The 24,251-nt window shown below is 45.5% G+C and overlaps 1 protein-coding gene across 11 annotated transcripts in view; it reads left to right on the plus strand.

Moving 5' to 3' along the window:
- RAPGEF4 (Rap guanine nucleotide exchange factor 4) overlaps positions 1 to 24,251 on the plus strand; it is a 278,213-nt gene that overhangs the window by 241,557 nt on the left and 12,405 nt on the right. For all 11 annotated transcript variants that reach the window (XM_024561474.3, XM_024561475.3, XM_045196251.3 and 8 more), the window contains 12 exons: positions 255 to 405; positions 2,238 to 2,326; positions 3,251 to 3,281; positions 3,504 to 3,582; positions 4,732 to 4,878; positions 6,638 to 6,735; positions 13,479 to 13,604; positions 14,023 to 14,201; positions 17,246 to 17,336; positions 21,068 to 21,118; positions 21,907 to 21,994; positions 22,405 to 22,469. In XM_024561474.3, the coding sequence (XP_024417242.2) occupies positions 255 to 405; positions 2,238 to 2,326; positions 3,251 to 3,281; positions 3,504 to 3,582; positions 4,732 to 4,878; positions 6,638 to 6,735; positions 13,479 to 13,604; positions 14,023 to 14,201; positions 17,246 to 17,336; positions 21,068 to 21,118; positions 21,907 to 21,994; positions 22,405 to 22,469 (1,195 nt within the window). The remainder of the gene's footprint in view (positions 1 to 254; positions 406 to 2,237; positions 2,327 to 3,250; positions 3,282 to 3,503; positions 3,583 to 4,731; positions 4,879 to 6,637; positions 6,736 to 13,478; positions 13,605 to 14,022; positions 14,202 to 17,245; positions 17,337 to 21,067; positions 21,119 to 21,906; positions 21,995 to 22,404; positions 22,470 to 24,251) is intronic.

Raw genomic sequence — 24,251 nt, forward strand, 5'->3', positions numbered from 1 at the left:
CACAAGTCCAGGTGGAGCCTACCAGTCTAATTCCCGGGCAACCGTCAGGTCAAAGCCAGCAGTCATTAACAACGGTTTGTGTTCATTAGGTCCAGAACTTGTATGTGGGTGGAGATTTTCTTGAGGGCCCAGGAAGGAATGAATCGGTTCAGAAGGCTGGCTCTCTGCAGCCGGGCTCTGTCACTCTCTGCCTTGGCAAGCAGCACAGTCGAATGAGTGTGAAATGGCTAATGTCTTCCTTGACTCCTCGGAACTTACCACGCACAGCCTTCACAAGGTACAGAGCAGGAGAAAATGGATTATGCCCTCAACAATAAGAGGCGAGTCGTCCGCCTGGTTTTGCAGTGGGCCACCACGTATGGAGACCTCCTGCAAGAGGATGACGTGGCCATGGCCTTCCTGGAGGTACGTGGGGTCCTTCCGTCCAGGAGTGCATCTTCATCCTACAATACACATGCTGCCCCTAGACATGGCAGCTTCCCTGGAGAGGCTGTAATTGCAAATTCTAGACTTTGTCAACATGTTCATTTATCAGAAATGCTCGTTTACTTTAAGAGAAGTAAAGAAAAACATCATCCATTATCCTACCACTCGAATTCAGTAACTGGTAGCATTTTAACATATTTTCATTTGGTCTCTTTTTCTTTGTATATTTTCCATAGTTATAATCACATAGTATCTATTGTTTTGCAGGCTGCTTTTCCCATTTAACATCATGTAAGGATTTTTTCATGTCGGTACAGTCTTTCTAATTTTGAGTAGCTCTGCCATAGGTATATGTATTTGTCCCATATCGTCAACTATGTATGTCTTGTCCATTTTCACCATCTTAGACTAGTAGTGAACGTGTTCACGCCTATAGGTCTGTCCGTGGCTACATTCCCGCATGTGGGATCGCTAAGTCAAATGGCGGATTGTGAATGGAGTGAAGCAGATCATTTTACTGAGAAATTACTGGGACCATGACGTGGTTCTGAAGAGAGATGATTTATTTTGTCAGCACTGCTTTTAAACTGAGCTTCCCATTTCCTTCCTCCACATTATAGTGTTGACCCTGGCACTTAATCCTTGATGATTCACTCTGTCCTCCAAAACTCAGATAAGGACCTCACCCTGGTGCAGGCAAAACACAACGTGGCTTCTGTTTCAAACTTCATCAGTCTGTGTGTTCAAGAATGAATTGTCCCAAAGAAACTTACCCCTCACTTTCTTTTTAATCATATCGTTTGTCAGGCAGAGATAGGGGAGGCAGGGAGGAAGGGTGGACCCAGAGTCCTTTAAAGCTGGGAAAGGAAGTATTTTGAAAATGTAAAAGAATACTAATAGGTTGGAATCATAACTTGATTTGTGGCCCCCACCCATGGAGTAAAGGCCCACGTGGCAGGTTGGCGGGCACAGCCATGCTGCCCTGCTGTGGGGGCCCCCGCTCCTGAGGAGAGCGTGCACAGCTGCTGCCCAGCGGCCAGGCCAGTTCCCACAACCTCAGCAAAGAGACCTGGGTGGGCGGCACAAACTCAACATAAATTTACCATATTTTGCCGTGTATAATGCGCACCCCCGTTTTTGTACACATTATACATGGGATTATTATGCCCATTATTATACCCATGGTATGTAATCATTATACCCATGTACGATGCACATCCTTATTTTTCCCTCAAAAATTTGGGCACAAATGTGCGCATTATACGTGGCAAAATACAGGAGTGTGGTGCTGAAGGCCCCACCTGCATTTTTACCACCGACAATTAACTACAGCTAGAGGTAAATAAACAATAAACAATAAAATAATATCAAAATAAATATTAAATCCCCCTGAAAAAGTATTGAGGTAAAAAAAGAGTGCTCTTCAAAGGTAGAATATAAAATTACCCATTCCAAAACATTGTATTACATTGCCTTTCATACAGACACCATATAAACAATTCATTTGCAATTACAATTAAAAAAATTTTTTGAAGTAAAATGTACCCAACATAAAATCTGCTGTTTTAACCATGTTAAGTGCACAAGCACAGTGTTACACAACCCTCACCTCTACTTTCAAAAGTTTTTCTCACTTGCAACTTTGACTTGAGGCGTATGACAACATTTTCATTTTTTTGTCTCCCGTCCGTGAAACCATGGTCTGGAGATGCTAGTGAGAAGATGACACAGGCACACGCCTTTATTGCTCTTCACAGACTTGTGGACCTTTTGTGGTTCTCCGTAAAAGCCTGTGCACTTCCCCATTACAGGAGTTTTACGTGTCTGTGTCAGATGACGCCCGCATGACCGCCGCCCTCCGGGAGCAGCTGCCCGAGTTAGAGAAGATCGTCAAGCAAATGTAAGAAAGGGCTTGGCTTGGGGGTGTGCTTCCCTCACACAAGTGCCTGCTCTCATCCTTTCCACCAAGTCCTTTGTCCCCAGACGGTGAAAGCTGGTTTTCCAACAACCACACAGTGTCCTGATATGAGTGCACTGGGCCGGGGGTGCGGGTGGTAGGCTGAGGCCAGAGGAACAAAAGGACTGAGATTCTGTTCAGCTGCCTCCCATGCTGAGCAGCTGCCATGGGGAAGCCTGGGAAGGAAAGGATCTTTCTTCGGGGCATGTAACTCAGTAAATGTGGGTCCCTTTGGACTAAGCAGTGAACCCAGTCATAAAATGGTCAGTGGCATTTAAAGAAAGTTTGAAGGGAATTACTCACATGGAAAGTTTACTTTGTGCTGCCAAAGCTGTTGATGGTAAACATTTGTGTTGTTTCAATGAAAAGATAGAAGGTTTTCACACGTTGTTCCTGAGCCATAGATTACACATTGGAGCAAGGGTATGCTGCTAGATAGACTTTGAGAGCTAGAAACTTAGGCTTTTGTTCTGTTTTGTTTTTAATTATGCTTATTGATTTTAGAGAGGAAGGAATAGAGAGAGAAACATCAACTGGTTGCCTCCCATATGTGCCCCGACTAGGCATCGAACCTCCACCATTTTGGTGTACTGGACAATGCTCCAACAACTGAGCCACACCGAGGGCTAGAAACCTGGGCTTTCAACATGGGTTCTGCTAGGGATCTGCCTGTGATGGAAACTGATCTCTTGGCTGTGTCTTCCATGCTTTGGTCTCTTAGTATTAAAGTGAAGAGGCTCATATTGCCTCCTGAAGAGATGCTAGTATTTCATTTTCTAACATAAGGTTACAGTTGTATACAAATACAGCAATTTCAAATAGTAGCACCAATGGTATTAACTAATGTGCTTTCTCTGTTTCTCGTAGTTCAGAAGATGCAAAGAATCCACAAAAGAAGGTAAGTGGCAATGGACTGGGATTCTCTAATTGTCTGTGCCTTACAAAATGACAGCTCTCCAGCAATGTTATGTTGCAACACGAGAAAGTGATGTTTTCATCAATACCAAATATGTCTTCTTCATTTCTTGACCCTGACTACTTCTCAGGAGCGTTTCCTTTGAGTTGCAGATGTGCACCAGAGATTCACCCTTTAAGGCGGTTACTGTTCTTATTTTTACAGCACAAAGTTCTTTTGCAACAGTTCAACACAGGCGATGAGAGAACCCAGAAGCGCCAGCCTATCCGGGGCTCTGATGAAGGTGAGACTCTTCCTACAAGTCAGGATTGTTTAGGTTATTTGAATAAAATCTTCCCCTGGGAACTGTCACCTTGGATCCATAGGACAGCTTTTGGGGGGTGCCCCTTTGCATTCTAGTTATTTACGTTCTTGGACTCTGTGCCTGGAGCTGAGGTGCTCATCCGCTCTTCCCTGATTCTGCCTCTCTCTCACTACCACCTGTCCTTGCAGGAACAAAAAGATCTCAGGGATCAGTTGTGAAGGTCACTCACTTCTAGAAGAGCTGGCAGGAAAGTAGCTGGGACTTTGCAGATGCCTAGCAGAAGGGGGAGGCCAGGATCATCTGCAGAGCAGGGCTCCTGCCCAGGGAGTGTGTTCTGGCCCTGGGCACAGCCCCATGAGCAGCCATCAGGGAAGTGCAGGTGCTGGCCGTTATTATTTGGTTGTGGAAGATTTCTTAAAAACAAAACCAAAAACCAAAGTGAAACTAATAACAATGATAATTTTTTTAATTTTAAGCCACAAATGAGTCTTGTAACTTAGGAGTGGCTCTAAGCCCAAGAATTACAGCAGCCAGAACTGCTTCCAGGATTTACGTGTTCAGAGGTGAGCCTGCAGGGGCCACATACGTATCTGCTGACCTAAATGCCACCCAATCAATGTGGCCTGGTCCCAGCGTACGGGAACCAGTGAACGAGAGAGCCGGCATGTCAGCATGCATGGGGTGCCCCGGCACAGGCACTCCTGTTTGCGGACGTGTGAGCGCCAGCTCCCACTGCCACGCCAGGCAGCGGGAACTTAGTCATCAGCCTGTGACACCGCACTCCCAGTGCTGTGAGGAAAGAAAGGCTCGCAGACAGGGGCAGACCCAGAAAATTGACCGAACCATACTTCTCATTTTTTCCCATGGTCTATTTGTGGGTTTTTCCCAAATATCTGTTGTTGTTTTTTTCAACTGGGGATGACAGTGAAGTGTGCGCCTATTCTCAGACCATTGCCAAGGGTAATAGTTTTAGAAGGGGGGTATGTATTGGTGTAGACAAATCCAAGTAAGTACAATAGTAAGAATGGCAAGATGATGCAAATTCTGGAGGATGTCTAAACATTTCTCAGAGCTTACGGTTTTCTTAGGAACTCAAGACTAACCACATTGCTGCTGCCTTCCCAATAGTTCTGTTCAAGGTCTATTGCATAGACCACACCTACACAACCATTCGGGTGCCGGTGGCCGCCTCGGTGAAGGAAGTCATCAGCGCAGTTGCCGACAAACTGGGCTCTGGGGAAGGCCTGATCGTAGTCAAGATGAGCTCCGGAGGAGGTAACAGTCTTACTTAGTGCTTCTCGCTTCTGTGAAATGGGGCGTCCCAGCCAATCAGAAACCCCTCCGGGACTCAGTGTGGCGCTTCCAAGTTGATGCAAAGTGACAAGTTGGTGCCGTGTATGTCCTCCCGTGAGTAACAGAAAGCATATAGTTAGAAGTGAGCCTGGTAAGTGTCCAGTATCCCCTGTCTTGTTAGGTGCCCGCTCTAAAGCAGAAGGAAGTGACGGGTCACTCTGAGGCAGCTGGGAATGAGGACTCAGATGTGGACGTCAGCCTGGAGTTCTTTTCGTACAAACCCTAAAAAAGGAAAAACTTAAGGCCTTGGAGCTCTGAGAAGCACCAACACTAAGAGAGTATCTAGCATGACAAGCTGAAGTCTGAAGTTGGAGGTGGTCATAGGCTGGTTCTCTTGGCTGACAGTGGTCCCCTCCTTTCTAAGTAGAGAGCACCAGAACCCAGGTCATCAAGAGAAATGAGGAGTCTTTTCCCCACGGGATTACTTGATTGCTCTATGCTTTCCTGTAATGTCATTTATTCATTCATCATATATTTGCTGGCCACTTAGTGTGGCTGTGACAGGAGAGGATGAGGTGGACACAGCCCATGTCCCCAAGTTGCTCCCAGGCCCGTAAGGAGGTAAATAATAAATAAACCATTACGATCCGTGCCCTCCAGAGTTTAGGGATGGCCAGCATGTCTGGCAGTGGGAGCCACGAGGAAGGAGTAGGAAGGAGGTTGCTTATCCAGTAATGATTTCACGGCCATTTGGGGGATCTTTCAGACTCAGGTGAGCCATTTCTGCTGTGTTTGAAGGCAAATGATTCCACTGATGTAGGATGTTAAAATACATGCTGGATACTCCCAAGATTTCTCCTTCCATTTCTGTCCCAGCCACACACAGGCTCCGGGATGTCTGCCCTCGATAACCCCCTGGGACATCCTTCCCCAGCTCTCCTGGGTCCCTCCCTCACCTCCTCGGTCTTCACCCAAATGGCAGTGGGTCACTGAGGACCCTTCCTTTCCTTGGTTCCCTTTCTAAAATTGTGACTTTCCCCCTCATGCGCTGCCTAGCCTCCTTCCCTGCTGGATTTCCTTCTCATTACTTCTCGCTCTCCAACGTGTTTGTTCATCACCGCCTTCCCCACTAGGGTGTGAGTTCCTTTTAGACTGGGACCTTTTTCTCTATTGTTCCCTTCTGTATCCTCATTGCCTAGAGAGTATCCCGCATGTAGTAAAGTCTAAGTTAAATATTTTCTGAATGAATTAATTTTTAAAATACGGAAGGCTTGATGTAGGTAATACAATTGCCCATCAAATCAGGAAATAAGTGAAAAATAATAATAAATGTTGCATCAAAGGTCAGATGGGATCTCAGAACACCCTGCCCAAGTTTTCTAACACTCATCTTCCGAGCTCCCAAGTGCTGGGCACCATGACCATCTGGAGAGAGAACTTGTTATATGAATAGCAAGTGTTGTTCAGTATGTAATTACAGTTGCAGCACAGAACTGGGTGAATTGACCCTCGGGTATTTGCAGGCCTGTTTTGTGGTCATTTCCGATGGCATCCTGAATGCCGCGAGCCTGGGTGAATGCTGCGTCTCTTTTATTCAGTGGGCCCTTCAGCGCTGTATTTGATGCAGTCGCTCTGTGTGTTCTGGTAACTCACCGAGCTGGCAATTTGTTGGTGTGATTAGGGCAGTGCAGCAAATCTCAGATGCATTTAATAGGCAATCTCATGCTTTTTATGTTCACAGAAAAGGTGGTGCTCAAACCTAATGATGTTTCAGTGTTTACGACGCTCACCATTAATGGACGCCTGTTTGCTTGCCCGCGGGAGCAATTCGATTCACTGGTAGGTGTGGGCGGCTCCTCGGAGCAGCGCCTGCAATCAGAAAAACTTGTCTAGAGCTTCACTTTGCAGTTATGTTGAACCTAGTTGCTAAAAAAAAATCTCAAACGCTTCCCGGTTCTTTCTTTTTTCTGTGGTCTATTAGGCAAGCCCCAGGTGTTCATCTGAGATGCTCTGAGCTTTAGGTTTTCTTTTGTGGAATAAGCTAAGTAGCACCCCTATTGGGGCATAATTCGGCTTTCAGAATTCTTTGTAGGAATTCACCTCCTTGCAATGTCCCCAATTTAAATATTAATATTAAAAATATGAGTAGTTAGACCAGGATAGGAATAATTTTAGGACGAGCTGCTCAGATTTATCATACTCTACAGGGGGTAGTAGACTACACTGGCAGAGCCCCGCTCCGGTATGAAAAACGCTCTTCCCGAAAGTGTTCTGTCTTGTGTAGGAGACACCAGGGGCCAACCACCTTCCCTAAGTCTCCAAAATACTTGCTCCCCGCCACATGCAGCTCTCTGTGAATACAGGATTAATGGGCTCCTGCTGATGACTGAGTAGCCTACTCTCTTTTATGCAGGGGGTAGGGTTCATTTCTGTTTATCCTATAAAAATTGGACATAGAGGTGAGTGGCTGTTAAGGTACCTTAGAACACCTGTGGGGCAAATTCGGAGACTAGAAGACTAGCTTTTGTCCATCTTTGGACACACAGGGCTCCTTTACTAAGAAAACTGCGACACAGGGGCTAGAGGTGAACTGAGTTGCATTGGGGGGGATGTTTAACTACATTAAGTGCTCACCCATCATGACCAATGAGCACCCTTGCCTTTCCTCAACCACCGGTGTTATAAGATCTGAGTCTGCTCACCATCCTTTTGATACATTTTTGGTCATCTACATTCATCGCTTTCTAAAAAATAAATATTTCCATCCAGTCAAGATGGAGGCATAGGTGGACACACTTCACCTCCTCGCATAACCATAGAAAGAATCACAACTAGATCTCAAAACAAATAACACCCAGAACCCTCAGAAAATCAAGCTGTATGGAAGTCTGACAACCAAAGATTTAAAGAAGCCACATTCCTCCAGGTGGGCGGAGAGGCGCGGACATGCAGTGTGGTGCAGAGAGGCAGCAGTGGCAGAGTAACAGACAGTCCCACACTCACATGCAGCGGATAAAAATCAGGAGGGGCACCTTGGGAGCCAGCAATCCCAGCCCCAGGCAGACCACACAGCCCAGGGTTCCAATACTGGGAAGGATAAATTCCCATAACTTCTGGTTGTAAAAGTTCCCAGTGGGGCTTGGGGAGGCAGAAGAAACTGCTGGATTTTCAGAAGACTCTGTTTAAAGGACCCACATGGACTTAGAACATATGCAAACCCACCCACTCTGGGATCCACCCCCAGGGCAACAGCTGGAAGGGTGCCAGTCACGTACAGGAAGTGGGTGGAGTGACTGGAAATGGGGTGAATGCTGAGCAAACCTCCAGAAGCCAGGCAGTGGCACTGTCCCATCTCCAAGCCCTCCTTCCCCACACAGAGCCACAAAGTGGTGAAGCAGGTTGCCTCATCCTGACAATTACCTAAGGCTCCACACCACACAATTACAGGTGCCTTTTCTACATGCTACTAAGACAGGGAATCAAAGCAGCTCCATCTAATACACAGAAACAAACACAGGGAGCCTGCCAAAATGAGGAGACAAAGAAATATGGCCCAAATGAAAGAACAGAGCAAAATCCCAGAAAAAGAACTAAATAAAACTGAGATAATCAGCCTATCAGATCCAGACTTCAAAACACTGGTGATCAGGATACTCAAAGAACTCATTGGGTACAGCAACAACATAAAGGAAGAAATGAAGGTTACATTGAGTGAAATAAAGAAAAATCTACAGGGAACCAACAGTGAAGGGGAGGAAGCTGTGATTCAAATCAACGATTTGTCACATAAGGAAGAAATAAGCATTTAACCACAAGATGAAAAAAGAATTTAAAAAAGCAAGGATAGTGTAAGGACCTCCTAGGACATCTCCAAATGTACCAACATCCAAATCATATGGATTACAGTAGGAAAAGAGGAAGAGCAAGAAATTGAAAACTTATTTGAAAAAATAATGAAAGAAAACTTCCCTAACTTGGTAAAGGAAATAGACATGCAAGTCCAGGAAGCACAGAGAGTCCCAAACAAGTTGGACCCAAAGAGGATCACACTGAGACATCATAATTAAAATGCCAAAGGTTAAAGGTAAAGATAAAGAATCTTAAAAGCAGGAAAAAAAAAAAGGCAGAGAGTTCCCTACAAAGGAGTTCCCATAAGACTGTCAGCTGATTTCTCAAAAGAACCTTATAGGCAAGAAGGGGATGGAAAGAAGTGTTCAAAATCATGAAAGGCAAGGACCTACATCCAAGATTACTCTATCCAGCAAAGCTATCATTTAGAATGGAAGGGCAGATAAAGTCCTTCCCAGAAAAGTAAAGCTAAAGGAGTTCATCATCACCAAACAGTTATTACATGAAATGTTAAAGGGACTTATTTTAGAAAAAGAAGATCAAAACTATGAACATTAAAATGGCAACAAATTCTCAACTATCAACAACTGAATCCAAAAAAGCAAACTTTGCCAACAACCAGAACAGGAACAGAATCATAGATATGGAGATGATTTGCAGGGTTATCAGCGGGGACGGGGGAGAGTGTGGGGGGGAAGATGCAGGGATTAAGAAGCCTAATTGGTAGGTACAAAATAGACGGGGGGGGGGGGGGGGGGTGTGTTAAGAATAGTATAGGAAATGGAAAAGCCAAAGAACTTAAATGCATGACCAATGGACATGAACTAAAGGGGGCATCGCTGGAGGGAAGGGGGTATTGGGTGGGGAAGGGGGAAAATTGAGAGAACTATAATAGTATAATCAATAAAATACATTTAAAAAAATAAATATTTCCCATCAAGGGACTGGGGAAAAATTATGGCGTAAATGAGTTATGCTGCCCTCCCCTGGCAATGGAAGCCATCAGAAGCCAGTTTAGTGGAGCCTGGTGGGAGGTGCTGCATGATGTGTTTGCCATCATCAGGCCTCTCTTGCCAGCTGGTTCTTGGCTGCAGTGTGCGGCGCTCGGATGGAGCGTGGGGACGGCCTCCAGCTCCCTGTGGGGCAGATACTAACTTCTAAGCCTCTGTTTATTTGCACAGCATCCTACAGCCTGGCAAGTTCTCCTTCTCGCTAGTCTTCCATTTTAAGGCCTGAGCAATTGAAAGGAATTTACTTTGCAACAAGTACCCCGGACATGAACTTGTTTCCCTTTTTCCCTACTGTTCACTGGGCTGCAAGTTATGTTGCCGTTGTCAGGCCTTACCTGCCTCACAAAACTGTAAACATGCAGCTCCTTTTCCGACTTTCTAAAAACTTCTTCAAAGACAATCCTTCTAGGAAGAGTCATACACGGGATGACTCTGCAGTCCAGGATGCTGGCCAAAGCCTTTGGTCTGTCAGCGCGGAGTTAAGAAGTGTGTGTTTTGTCCCAGTGCTGTGCTAGCTCCTGTGTGACACTAGGCTGGCATCCCTTATGACAGGGAGGGTCCAGTTAAGGCGAGGGCTGGCACACACACAACCTAGAAGAGAGCACACTGTGGGGCTAGACTGTGTTGTCTAGAATTAGGAGCGTGCGACAATTGATCCTGGGCAGTGCAGGACTTGGATTCCGGGTCTGTAAGTGCTCTTGACAGTCTGTTTAAGCATAAATATTAGTACAGAAAAAATTACACTAAAATCCCATTGTACTGGGATTTGGTTCTACTTTTATCCATTCACCGGTTCCTTCGACTTTTCTTAAGTGCTCACTGTGTCGTTGCGGGCATTGTAGACGGCTCTGGCTCGGGGACGGTCTTGAAGATGAATGCACCACTGCCTCTGTGGCTCACAGAACTCATAGGGTAGTGAGGGACACCAGAGTGTCATGAGAACCCAAGGTGACAAATGCCATTGCAGAGCTAGGCACAGAATGTGGGAGCACAAGGAAAGAGGGACAGACGCCAGGGTGGCAGCTAACTGCCTCTTTGTCACTGACAATTGGCACGTCCTTTTTATGTCTCCATTTTCTCATCTGGAAAATGGGAAGGTAACAGTGCTGTCCTCTCAGCCCCCACCATCCAGGCTTACCAAGGAAATCAGCTCTCAAAAAGAGGGCAGAGAGAGAGTCCGGGAGCTCTGCTTCTATGCGGGCGTTTCAGCTCTGTCTGTACAATGCAGACCTGGCATAAGCTCTGCTGTGCCTCCTCTGTAGGAAATTTCCACAGGGTTGTCTCTGTGAATTTGGCCTGAGGAAAAGCTTCAGTGGGGCCCAGAGTCAGCAAGTACACCCCCCACTTCAGAGAGAGGAGCACCCGTGGCCGCTCACATTAGGAAAGGGTCAGCCTGCCCTTTGCCAAAAAGGGAGGAGGCTTGGTGAGTCCAGCCCACTAAAAAAAAGTAAAGATTCAACAGGGCTTCCCATTATTTTCTCTAAAGGGATGCAGGAACGATAGACCATATCCATAAGTTAGACAATTTTATATATTTCTTTATATTGGCATCTTCCCTGCAGTCATTGGGTTGACTTGTCCTCTCTGTGAAAAGCTATAAGGACTCAAGAAAAAGAGATGGGAGCTAGGCAGACTGAGGAGAGAGCAGACCCATGGGAAAGATGGGGGGGCAGTTCCACAGAGGAGCAGAGGGACTGTGGTCACAGTAGCAACTGCAAGAGGGCAGGGAGAATGTGGAGGGGCAGTCTGAGCCTGAGAGGGGTCCTCAGGCCTGGCATTTGAAAGCTTCCCCAGCTTTTCGACCTAAGACCTACTCTGCTGGAACCATCCTCCTTATTTACTTTCATAAGCTACTTGCCCATCAGCTTCAGGTTGGCTCCCTAAGGTTTAAAACTTTGACATCATTGTTTTTCTTCCCTGCTCTCTGTCCCCTGTGTAGAGTGAATAGGAACAACAGCATTTAGCTCGTACACCCAGGTGTTGGGCTGATCACGCATTCCCATACCTTTGCAATGCTCCACACACCTAGGACGGGAACTAATGGGGGTGGGGAGAGGAGGATAGGGGTCCCCACCCCTGTGCCAGGTGCTGTGCTTATGTGCTACACTTACATTATTCCCATCCAATCCTCTCAACAAGCCTAGGTTCTAGGTACTGTGATCTCAACTTACCAGAGCTGGCAACACGCATTCGGGAGGTTAGGGAATCAATCCAAGCCTGTGGTTAGCAGTTTAGCTTTAGAATCTGTTACTCCCTAAAGCTGGCACTAACCTGGTGTATTACAAACTCCCCCATTCCTCATCTGGTACTCAAGGGCTTTCTAAAAGCTGGCCAAGCTGGCCATTTGGTGCCCCTGAGCTCTGTGATCCTGTACACAAGGCTAGTAGCTTCCCCACCTTCATGTCCCTCTTGCCATCTTTTAACCTGTAGCAGGCCACCCTGGTAGCTCGGAGAAACCCTGGCTGTTCTAACCCACCCAAAGTTTGTCTGCTTCATCTTTCAAAGCCCAGCTGTTTATCTGAGAAACTCTTCAGGCCATACTTCATTCTAAATGCCCACTAACTCTCCAAAAAGCCTATTCACTTTCCCCCACCTGTTCATCTGTGTGTCCAAGACTCAGGAGTGTGTTGATGCCTCTGTCTGGTCCTTTATACGTGCAAACGGATGCTGGCAGTTGACTCTTCATCCATGTGCAGTGTGGCACTTGCTAGTCGGGCAGCCTCCTCTCTTAATGGCCAACTTTCAGATGCAGGGACCACCTACATCCTGAACGTGTTATTTCTTTAGTGCCCAGAGTGGACCGGGCATTTATAAAGTGTAACCATTATGGGTAAGGATAATAATGATGATGCTGCAACTTGTACAATATTAGTACTTCCAATCTAAATATTGAATATCCAAATACGGTATCCCCTAGTATTAGGGAAGTTCTTGTCCAATTCATGTGACTTCTATAACTTTGTGCATATAGATAGGTATTAATACTTTATACACAAGTTTCCAGTGTGTGTGAATCATTCATTGCAAAGGGGAGCACCGTAAATCTTTCCTCATAAAACACAACGAAATGAGTAAGTTGGACGGAGCGTTCTGAGAGTAGCAGAGTGTGGCTTTCTGGTGCCTCACCCGAACATCACGACCACGTGGAAGTCATTCTTAACCAACGTCTCCCGGGGAGCAGATGAGTCGCAGAGCACAGGGCCTGTCACCCAGTAACCCCAGGCAATGTGTCATAAGAGATGGCGATGTGGCAACTTGACCACAGTCAGCTGCCTGGCAGAGTAAGTAGTAATTAATTAGTCCCGTGGGTAACCGTCCCAAACCGCCGCGCCTGCTTTGGAACAGCTTCCCCAGGAAACAGGAGGGAAAGGTCTCCACGAACTCCTTACGTCTTTACCAGAGAAAATAAATTGTTTCCAGGGAGCTCCCAGGCCCAGGCAGAAGAGAACCGCCACAGGCCACTCTTCTCTGAATCTTATTTGTCACGGTCCACATTTTTCAGGCAGTGGGAATTGATTATAGTGATGATGATTATAAAGTTGGCACCAAAGCAAGTGAGCATTAAGAGTAAAGGCATCTTTCTCCCCTGGGTAAAATCAAAGTTTCAAAATATTCCCGAAAGCATTTCCAGAATCCTTTCCCCGTACCAACTCCTTAAAGCAGTCAGCATTAAGTGCTTGTCTGTTTTGAGATTCTGATATATTTTTGCATGATTATTCATAGACTCCTTTGCCAGAACAGGAAGGCCCAACCGTTGGAACAGTGGGAACTTTTGAACTGATGAGCTCGAAAGATTTAGCATACCAGATGACAATTTATGATTGGGAACTCTTCAACTGTGTGCATGAGGTAAGCTGCTTGATTGAGAGCATTAGTAGGTACCACAGCAATTCTGGATGGAGCCTGCTGGCGTTGCTCAGCTGCAAATGTTAGGACGTGCTGCAATATGGAAACCACATGATCTTTTTAAAATATTGAGTTTATTAATAAAGCCTGTCAAAGTCTTTGAGGGCTAGAGAAACATCTTGGTGATTTACAGTAAGCTATGTCTTCCTGAGAGTATTAAGCCAACAGCACCTGGCTTGTTGTTAGTATTTGACGAGCCTCACCGAAGCCCTTCAGACCTAGAGTGCCAGTCGAACCCTGGTCAGTGATAATAGTCACATTTGCTGACCACTGTCGGTTTGTCTGAACAAACAGAGAGGCCTCGCTGGTGTTTTGATTAAAAAACAAAGAAGTGAAATTGTTTTCCTTTTTTTTTTTCTAGCTGGAGCTAATCTATCACACATTTGGAAGGCATAATTTTAAAAAGACCACAGCAAACTTGGATTTGTTCCTGAGGAGATTTAATGAAATTCAGTTTTGGGTTGCCACTGAGATTTGCCTTTGTTCCCAGCCCAACAAGCGTGTTCAGCTCTTAAAAAAATTTATTAAGATAGCAGCACAGTAAGTATCATCAGCCTGGGGAGAGAAAAGCGTTTGAGTTGTGTTTTCATTTTGTTCTCTCAGACTTCATCTTAGAAAGAAAAGCAAGATACAGGATCTCCTTGTGCACAAGGACTGACCACAGGGCCTTAAGAATAACCGCACTTTGTAAAAGATTAATTTTGTCTAGTTTTTGTAATATTTGACATCATCATATAAATCAACATCTTGCAGCATCCATGCTGGAGCCGAAATCGTGACCTCTTTTTGCTCTGAGCTCCTCAAACTTTGTGCCTCCCTCAGGCAAGGGCGTCCAACCCATGGCCCAGGATGACCCAACACAATCATAAATTTACGTAAAACATTAAGAGTATTTTTTGGTTTTGTTACTGTTTGTGTATTTAATGTGTGGCCCAAGACAACTCTTCTTCTTCCAGTGTGGCCCAGAGACGCCAAAAGGTTGGACACCCCTGGAAGAGTCCTTCAGCAAAGTTCTGCTGTAGAAAGTTCTGTTTTAGGAGGCTCTTGAAGTCATGTCCAACGTGACACATTCTCACCAGTAGAGGGCAGTGAGTACATGTGTGTACAACAGCACCTCTAACTCAGCCAGAATAAAATCCGTAAAATGAGTAACAGCAAGCTAACCTGGTACATGAAAATCATGTGCATAAACATCAGAAAAAGCGAGCATCTTATACATATTCTATTTAACAGCACTAAATGGGAAACAATTTAATTACTGCAGGGGCCAGTTAGATATCTCCCTGACATGAATTTAATCTTCTGCCATTTAGATATGCCTGACGACGTCCTGTTGACGCCCATGTTTTTGGTATTGCCACAATGCTAAAAATAAAATGCTAAATGCGGCCTGTGGCTGGGAGACTTCTTTCCTTTCTAAAGGCAGGGAGCTGGAGCACAGGAAGGTGGGGAGCACAAGCGATCCTTGCTAGGCAATTCTTCAGCCAAATGACTTAGATCCCGCATAGAGTCGGATTTCCAGAGCTAAACAAAGAAGTAAATACTGCTTGACATTGTATGCATATCGGCTTGCCAAATGCTTTGAATTTTTTGCCAAAAATCTGAGGGTTTTTGGATAGCCAAATCCCTTGGATTCAAATGCTGCTTCTCTTAATTTGGAAAAGCTGCCCTTTGCAGACAGATTTGGTAGAATGGTGCCTGTGAATTTCTGGTTCAGAGTGTAACCACTTTCCCTAGGAGCCAGAACAGCACTGTTGCGCCTTCCCCTGCTTGGAAGGAGATGATCTCTGAAACTGACAATACGTGCCTTCCCCACACAAGGAGCCCATTCCCTCCCCATCACAGCCAGGCGGTGGGGAGTGCCACCTGGGGACAAGGGGGGCGACTGCTCGCAAACATGGGAGGCCAGGGAACCGTGGGGCCACGTCCTGTTGTTTTACAGAGGCAACACAGGAGAGCCTTTCAAGAGCTCAGGAATTTTTAAAAATATTTTTGCCTTTCTTATCTCTCTTCTGTCTGATTATATAAGTGAGTTGGTGGATTTGGCCTTTGGTGTTAATTGATTTATATCATTTAACCACTATTAATCCACACTGTCCCACAGTGGCGCTGTTTACGCGGCCCAGCTGGGGAGGACTGCAGACTTTCATGCGCCGAGATCTATGAGACTGAGTTCTGAACCCAGAAGTGTAGCGTGTGCTGTCTGGCATTTTTACAGAACTTCAACATACTCTGTTTCAGCTCTTTGACCTGCCCAGAAGTTGGTGAATTTGGGAGTCCAAGTGTTATCACCCCCTCTGACAGATGAACAGACTGAGGCTTAGAGAAATTTCATGACTAACTTAGGGAGATAAGGTCGGCTGGTAACAGTGACCAGACAGGCAAGTCTGCGGTCCTGCATGTGTTCATTCAAAGCCGTACAGACGGGACAGAGGCAGACCTGTGCATGGTCACACGCACCGCCGTCAGCCCTGGGGGCCTCTGAATTGCTTTCAGCCCCTGTCCTGAGAGCCCCGGTCCTCACCCAGCAAAGGCCTTGCTTGCCTTTGCACTGGTGAGATCACATGCACTAGACAGAGTCTCTGAACTCCATTTCCCCATTTCCACACAGACCATTTAAGCACCCCTGGTTGCTCCCTCTGCAAGAAGAGGGGCAGCAAATGTAACAAGTTAATTAAGCTTTTACAAGAATGTTCATCCAAATGGGATTTGATTATGATATAGTCAAGTTAGATAATCACATTGATTTGGGGAGAAGGATTTGCACTTACTGCAAAATGAATTCTTTCCCTTCTCAAGGAGGTGGTATGAAGTTGGGGATTCCCTTTTATTTTAAAATTAACCCAAGTACCTAGGCTAAATATTGCCATTCTAATAAGAATCTTTGTCCTTGTTCCACCATATGCTTATTCCCAAATATATATTTGTAAAAGCTAATAGTGGTGTAGGTACAGATTCAAAATGATCAGCTTCACTAACATCAGTAAAACACAGAGAAAATAAGGTTCTTTTTAAAATTTATTTATTTTTTGTCAATTGCTTAGGTTTTTTTCTCAGCTTTAAAACTCCTTGAGTCCATAAGAATCAAGACTTGTAAACTGATACTTTTCAATAGATTAGAAGCATTCACATGGCAGGTTGAAGTCGCGGTTCTCCAGCTGTGCGGTCTCCTTGTTGCCTCTCAAGCTGCCACGGGAGGTGCCCAGCTTCGGGTAAAGGTCTGGCCTTTGGTGAAGGGTATTTGTTTTCTCTCTTCCTGTCTCTCGAGATGTTTCCCTTGGGTTCCATGGGCTTTTAGCAAACTTTAGGGTCAAAATAACGATCCCTAGGGTAGGTGTCTTTAAGTTCCTTCTCCAAACTTGGACTGAGCAGGCCCAAACCATCGCCGTCCTAAAATCGCAGTGAGAACTCAACCAGCAGAACTGACAGCCAGAGAGGAACTCACCCAGTACCTTAAACCTGTTGCTGCCTGTCCTCATGAGGGGTCCTGACGAATATTAATCACTATCAGAAAACAGAACTCCAGTTTTTCTTCTCTCACTCAGAGAGGCAGTTTACTCACGCATGTGCCTCTTGCGTTTCAGCTGTAAGGAGTACAAAAATCTGAATTCCTTTTTCGCCATCGTCATGGGGCTGAGCAACGTCGCCGTGAGCCGCTTGGCGCTGACATGGGAGGTGAGTTTCTGTGGAGATCCAGCTGTGACTGTCGCCTTATGAATAAAAACCCGGGCACACCAGTGAGCTTTTTGTAGAGAAATATCACTCACAGTCTTGTCACAGTGGGAAAGGTGGCACACTTTGAGGGAGGTGACCTGCCTTCTTTTTCTAGTGGCCTCAGAGTGTGAATTTCCAAAGGTATTGTCCCTGTCTTGTATGGGTCCCGGGAGGGAGGAGGTCTCGGCTTCTTGGTCTCCACAGTGTAAATAATAGCAAGTCTAGTTCCTGGCTGTAATGCGAATCAACAACATTGCCTGGGTGACTTCAAAGGTTGTGTTCATAGATTCCATTGTTTTCTGGATTGTCTGCTTATTGCTGGTGCGATAAACCTTATCTATAATTAAGAGGCAACAGAAGGTCCTCCCCTCACCCCACGCCCAAGTAGTCATTTTGCTTCTGGGAGAATTAGCTAGCAGGCCAACTGTTCGGCCCAGCCAAGTACGAAGTACCTCGTAGCTGCCTGGCAGACCTCTGCGAGTCTGGAGGAACAGCAGCTGGCCAGTGGTCAGTTTGGGACAAAAGTCATGCAGGTGTGTCATGAATTTCTGTAGCAAATGCAAGGAGTGGTTTGTTGATAGTTGTTCATTTGTGCCAGAGAACGTCTTCATTTTTCAGTAGCTAAGTACTCAAAATGCGCCTGACCCCTTACATGTGGTACATAGTCAAAGAAATACTAACCTCTAATAGAACATACACACGAAAATAGACTCTTACTAACAGTAAAAAGTATGTGTAAGTGGGACGCAAAAAGAGGGCCAGAAGGAGGTAACAGAGATTTAATGTGCAGCGGTGAAGGCAGCTGTTTGCACCACTAGATGTTTCCCTGGAACATGTCCTTCAGTCCTCCTTGAAACTGTTTTCCTCAAGGGAAACACTGTTTATAGGGCAGGTCCTCACAAGTCCTTCGGTCTCGGCTTTCTCTGAAACTCCCAGGCAGATGCAGCACACAGCAGCTCATCCCCCGAATATAGGAGTGAGGGAATCGGCGAGGCCCACGGGCCACGCAGCTGTATCATCTTCCACCTGGAGAGAGGACAGGGGTAGTGCTGCCAGCACCACCGCGCAGTGAAGCGCAGTGCAGGCTCACCTGTCCTGGGCCCACAGCTCCAGGGATCTCTGGAGACCTCAGGTGTCCTCTCAGATAATCTGCTTTCCCAGCCTGTTTCAGCTTCTGATCCCTGCAGAGTCCACATGAGTTGGTTGGAATGATTAGAGAAGTACGAAGCCTCACAAGGGTCCAGGAGGGCCTGTGCAGGTCCTACAGGACAGCAGCCAGAAATCGAGGATGCAGCGTGTGGGCAACACTAGGTAGTGCCCTCTCCTGGTCTAAGGAGGAGAATGGAGGCTGCTCAGGGGAGGGGGTTGGTTGCAGTCAGCAAAGGCAGAGAGTTAAATGGCCAGTCCTCAGTCTCATGGGAATAGGAAAGCATCCATCATTCTCTGAGCTTCTTTTTTCATCCTTGCATGTTGAAAAGAGATTAACCTTTCATCTCGTATAAGCCTCTATTTTTTAAGGTAAATATAATTATATTACGCAGTAGAAAGCTCTTTGATTTGGGTTTATCTACCTGTACTTGCCAAGTACCTCCCAAGGGCCTCCCACGCAGCTCTGGCGAGAGCCCTGTGGCCCCATGAGCTGAGTGGGAGATGGGGCCCGACCTTCAGGAACTACAGAACCATGTGAAACTGTCCATGAACAACACAGAAAAGCAAGTTAAACCACATGGCAAAGGAAGTGGATCAGAATAGCAGGGAAAGGCCCATCTGAAATAAAGCAAATGGGGATGACAGCCGGGAGCAGGCCCCTGGCCCCAGCGGTACTAACATTTGAGAAGGGGTCGTTCTTGGTGTGGAGGCTATCGCGTGCATTGCAGGACCCTTAGCGGCATCCCTCACCTCTCCCTACTGTGTACCAGCAGCACCTGTCGCCTCACCCCACCCCAGTGACAACAAAAAATGTCTGCAGACATTATCAAACATTCCCCGGGTTGGGGAACGGTGCAGAAGTGCCCCCAGTTGAGCCCCACTGCTCTGGACGTGCGGTTTTTCTACCCTGTGCCCTCGCGCCTTTGACCCAAAGCCAGCTAAGTCAAGAAAGAGAACTGCGTGACCAAAAATGTGCTTCACGCCTCATTCTTAAACGATCTCTGTTCATGTAAAGCGATCTCCTAACAGGATGATTCGGGCTCTGTGTGGGATGAGACCCTTACGTCTCTTGATACCCTCCAGCTTTCCTGCCTGCGAACATCCCCTCTAAGCCCGGGTAGCAAGTTTCCCTGAAGACCACCTTGAAAATAGGTGCTAGGAAAATGGATTTGGCTTCCTAGACACAAATATTTTACAGATATTTTACAATGTTTAAGTGGAAATATTTGAATGGGTAAGTGGCTTCTGATAGGAGGGGGACGGAGAAGGGAGGAGTTTTTCTGTGGGTGGCAGGGGCCTAATCCATACATACAACGGTTGTTGAAGTCACAAAACGGAGCTGCGCAGGGAATCTCTGAGGCCCAGGACTCGGGCGATGCTTCCAGAGTCTCAAGATGGGAAACATGTCTCACTGCTCTCTCTCAGTGTGGCCCAGTCAGAAGAGGAAAGTTCAGCTCTACTAAAAGCCTAGAACCTAAGCACAGTGAGACCCCCAGATTGAAAAGTGCTTCAGTACTGGCCTACTGGTGTAGACACAAGGGTAGTCAGTGGTGTTGAATAGTATGCCAAAACATAAACGTAAGAAATTACTAAGTTGGCGGAACTGTCAATTTCTGTATCACAGCAGGGCAGAGAGCACGGGGAGAAACGCTTGTGTAGGAGGGCACAGATGGAGCATACAGGAGAGGCAATAGGAAAGGAAGCAGGTGATGTGAGTTCCAGTCTGGGACCATGATCAGCTGTGTGACTTTGGATTTCATTTAAACTGAGACTCAGTCTCTTCCATCTATGAAATAAAGGTTTAATCTAGCCAAATAAATGTTTATTGAACACCTGCTGAATTCCTGACTCTTTTTGGCACTGAAGATATAGCAGTAAATAAAAGTGGTAAAAATTCCTGTTCTCATGTAGCTTGCAGTGTTAGAGGAGAAGGGTTAAAGTAGAAACATTTTAAAACTTTTAGTCCTAATATTCTCTCGTCTAGATTCCTAATTGTAGGAATCAAAGAGTTTAATTCCATAACATTTGTAATCTGGGAATGCAGTCCTCTTTAGGAATAATCCATTTCAGCAAACATTATAAAAGCAGGAAGGCCACAGCATCCACAGTAACTTCTGGTTCGACTAAATGGACTTCTTTTTTCAATCATCACCCAAGGTTGTGTTTATTGATTTTGAGAGAGATCGAGAGAGAGAGAGAAACATTAATGTCAGAAAAACATTGATCAGCTGCCTCCTGTACATGCCCCAACCATGGATCAAACCCATACAACCTAGGTATGTGCCCTGACCTTCTGGTATAGAGGACGACGCCCCAACCATCTGAGCCACCTGGTCAGGGCTAGGTTTAGACTTTTAAAAGGTGAATTCTCTATATTCCAGAAGATTATCCTCAAATGACAAGACAGATTATAGTCTGGCCTCTCCTAGAGGTGCTTGATTAAGAGCCAAAAGAAATACATTTCCTTTAAAAATGGTAACCCTCGATACATACCTAGATATTGAATCTGACAGATAAGTGTGGCATTTTCATTTCATTAACAGAAACTTCCAAGCAAGTTCAAGAAGTTCTATGCAGAGTTTGAAAGTTTAATGGTAAGTGGCAGTGACTCCTTTATTCTGTGCGCCGTCTGTATTAATCCAATTTCTGATTAGCTGAATTGAAGTCCTCGTTTCAGAAATTTTATCTGTCCTTGTATGACTTTAAGAAGTTTATGATCCCGTTTTAGTGCTGCTAAAACAAGCATGTCTGACTAATGAATGGCACCCTCAGGAACTAACTTAAAGAGGACTTATGTCCCACATAAGGTCAATTTGTGTAACTAAGAAAAGCAGCGTAATAGGATCCTTTCCAGCTAGCACAGGTTGACTCTGGGTTGGAGGCTGCGTTTTTCTTGGCTTGCCAAAATTATTTCTCCCCACTGGCTGGGAGGTGTTAACAGACGGAAAAGGAGTGCGTAGGACTTGGCAGGAGCGATGGGATGGTTGCAGAGAGGGCAGGTCAGGACTGGCCGTGCCTGGTGAAGGAGGGCGACCCGAGGAGAGTCCCCAGGAAGGAGCAGGGCTTCCGGAGAAGGGAATCTCGTGGCTGCTGTTTGTTTTATACGTTTTATATTTGCTATCAAAGGAGTCTCTCCCCTTGTTCTCTGTATGCAAATCTCCCTTTCAAACAAGAAAAGGAAACAAAAAGCAAATTATTTTCATGTCACATAAAATTGTTCTAAAACCCAAATCAATTTGTTTCACTAAGTCTACCTTTCTTTCGTAGCTGCACTTGATTCCAAACTACGTGATTGTGGGGTGACAAGGCTGGGTGTGTTAGGAGGTAAAGGGGGTGGTGTATGTGTCATTAATTGTTCATCAGTCTCTCTGTTTCCCCGAAGGATCCTTCAAGAAACCACAGGGCCTACAGGCTGACAGTAGCTAAGCTGGAGCCTCCGCTAATCCCCTTCATGCCTTTGCTCATCAAAGGTAATTCTAAGGAAATGCACAGGCCAAGCCAGCCATGAGCGTGCCAGGGAGGAAATGAACAAGAGCCTAGTCAGGCTGATCTTTTTGGGAAGAGTGATCCCATCCTTCCACCTTCTTCGTCATCATCCCTCAGCCCGGACTTTTCTGAAAGGGTCGGGAAGATTACGGGAGGAGCAGGAATCCACAATTTGGAAGACTTGATAACATAACAGAGGGTTAATTGGGAAATTTTACTAACCTCAGGTAAAGTGCGTTAGAAAGTCAAACACCTAACATAAAAGGAACTATTGTCAGCTTTTTTCAACTGCAGTGTTATGCAAATCCTCCTGCATAAGCTAATGGTCCTATTGTGATTTCTTATATGACATATTTCTGTTAGTGATTAGAATGTAACTTTTATTTCTTTGCAGATATGACATTTACTCATGAGGGGAACAAGACGTTCATTGACAATCTAGTAAACTTTGAAAAAATGGTATGTGCAGTATTATTACCTTAACCACAATTGTTTTAAAAAAAATAAAATTTGCATTTGTACTAATAAAGGAAATAATTTTCGTATATGCTGCCATGTTAGAAAGGTAGTTACACATAACGGAGTTTTGAAATGCGTGGTTCAAGTTGGCTACCTGGTTCAGTCTGGCAGCTCTCTCTTGTGACACTGCATGGTATTTACGCTGCCGCTCACAGCAGCCGCCGGCTCTTACGCCCAGTGCTTCGTCCTTGGCTGCCTGTTGCTAAAATGCATGAATGCTCCACAGTGACTTCTGTGTTGTTGTTTCGCCGTTAAGATTTGTGGTGCTAGACTGCCCCAGGAGGCCTTTGAAATGTTTATCTGCTGAGCCTGACTTTAGTGCATGTAGGTAAAATGCAACTTTATAGCCCTTCTTTATTATGGACTATTTATTCATCTAAGTGTGTATTGTTCATCCCAATAAAGTTCACCGAAGTTCAGAGAGGGGCCTTGAGAATCTCCCTATCTAAAACCAAAATTTTTATAAGGAACAGATATAGAACTGGCACCTATTCAGCATTTGCCAGTCCTCCCCACCCACCTAAAAATTTTTTTTAAAAAAAGCTGTGTTATTTGGCATTAGTTACTTTGCAATTTATTTTCTTTTCTTCTGAGAAGAAAGAAATTTAGCTACATAGTGTGTGTTAATGGCATGCTCCATTGTCTTCTAAATCCTTTGGCTGCAGCCTGGATGGATGAGGTGCTACAGTGTTGTATGTGTGGGTAAGCATCTGCCCAGGGCCACGATTTGCAGAGGTGATGTGGTTCCTGCAGCAGAAGCTCAGAACTTGGAGTACAGGACACATGAGGTTCAGTTCTCAGCCTCATCATTTTGCAGCTGCCCCTTCTCTGTGGGTCAGTTTCCCAAAAAGAAGACGGGGATCGTGCCTGCTCCATCTGTCCGCGGAGACTGTCAGTGGGCCCAGACATATAAGTATTCCTGTCAGCCGTACAGTGCTATAGAAGTCTTATCAGAAAACTGTTCTGCTTGTTTCTTGCACCTCTATGACACCAGGAGAATTTGAAACATCCTGCAGTAATTTCATAAGGCTCGTACCATTCAGCTTTGGAAATGAGCTCATTGCAAAGCCCAGTCTGATAAAGAAGTGCCACAGTTGCTGGGCACTAGGTTCCCAAATCTTATGCTTCCTAAGAAATAGCACATGAGTCCACACTCCTCAAAGACACTCCATACTAGAGGGCAAATATTTTCTCGGTATTCCCCCTTCCCCACACTCCCCTCCCCCCAAGGGTGTGAGCATCTCCACTACCATGTCAGTTTCATAATTCTTTTTTCAAAGTAAAAAAAAATTGTTGCTCACTCCTTAGTATGGAAAATTAAATATGTTTCCCTGATTTCTCAAAAGAAAACCCACTTTCCAGAAATGAAAGATTTAGAAAATAGGTAAAGGACCTTCTGGATCACTTATGCAGAAATGCAGGCTGAGGGGTGACGAAGGCAACCATTTCCGTGAAGTATACATGGGCGTAGAGGCGTAGAAGTCAGGGATTCCTGAAGAGTCGACTGAGCTTTTTAGAATTTTTGATCATTAAAGTTAACTAAACAGAGCAAACAAGAACAACAAAATTATCTGCCAAGGAGGATGATAGTTGTTCCATCCGGGTCTGTCGATATTGGTGTTGTACTCGTAACCCACAAAGGCAACGTCAAGGTTGTATTCAGTGGACATCGAGGGAGTTCCCCTCCCCCACTGCTGCCCTTCGTGCCCACAACAGTGGTTC

Source organism: Desmodus rotundus, chromosome 2 (genome assembly GCF_022682495.2).
Source record: "Desmodus rotundus isolate HL8 chromosome 2, HLdesRot8A.1, whole genome shotgun sequence".
Classification (NCBI taxonomy): Eukaryota; Metazoa; Chordata; class Mammalia; order Chiroptera; family Phyllostomidae; genus Desmodus; species Desmodus rotundus.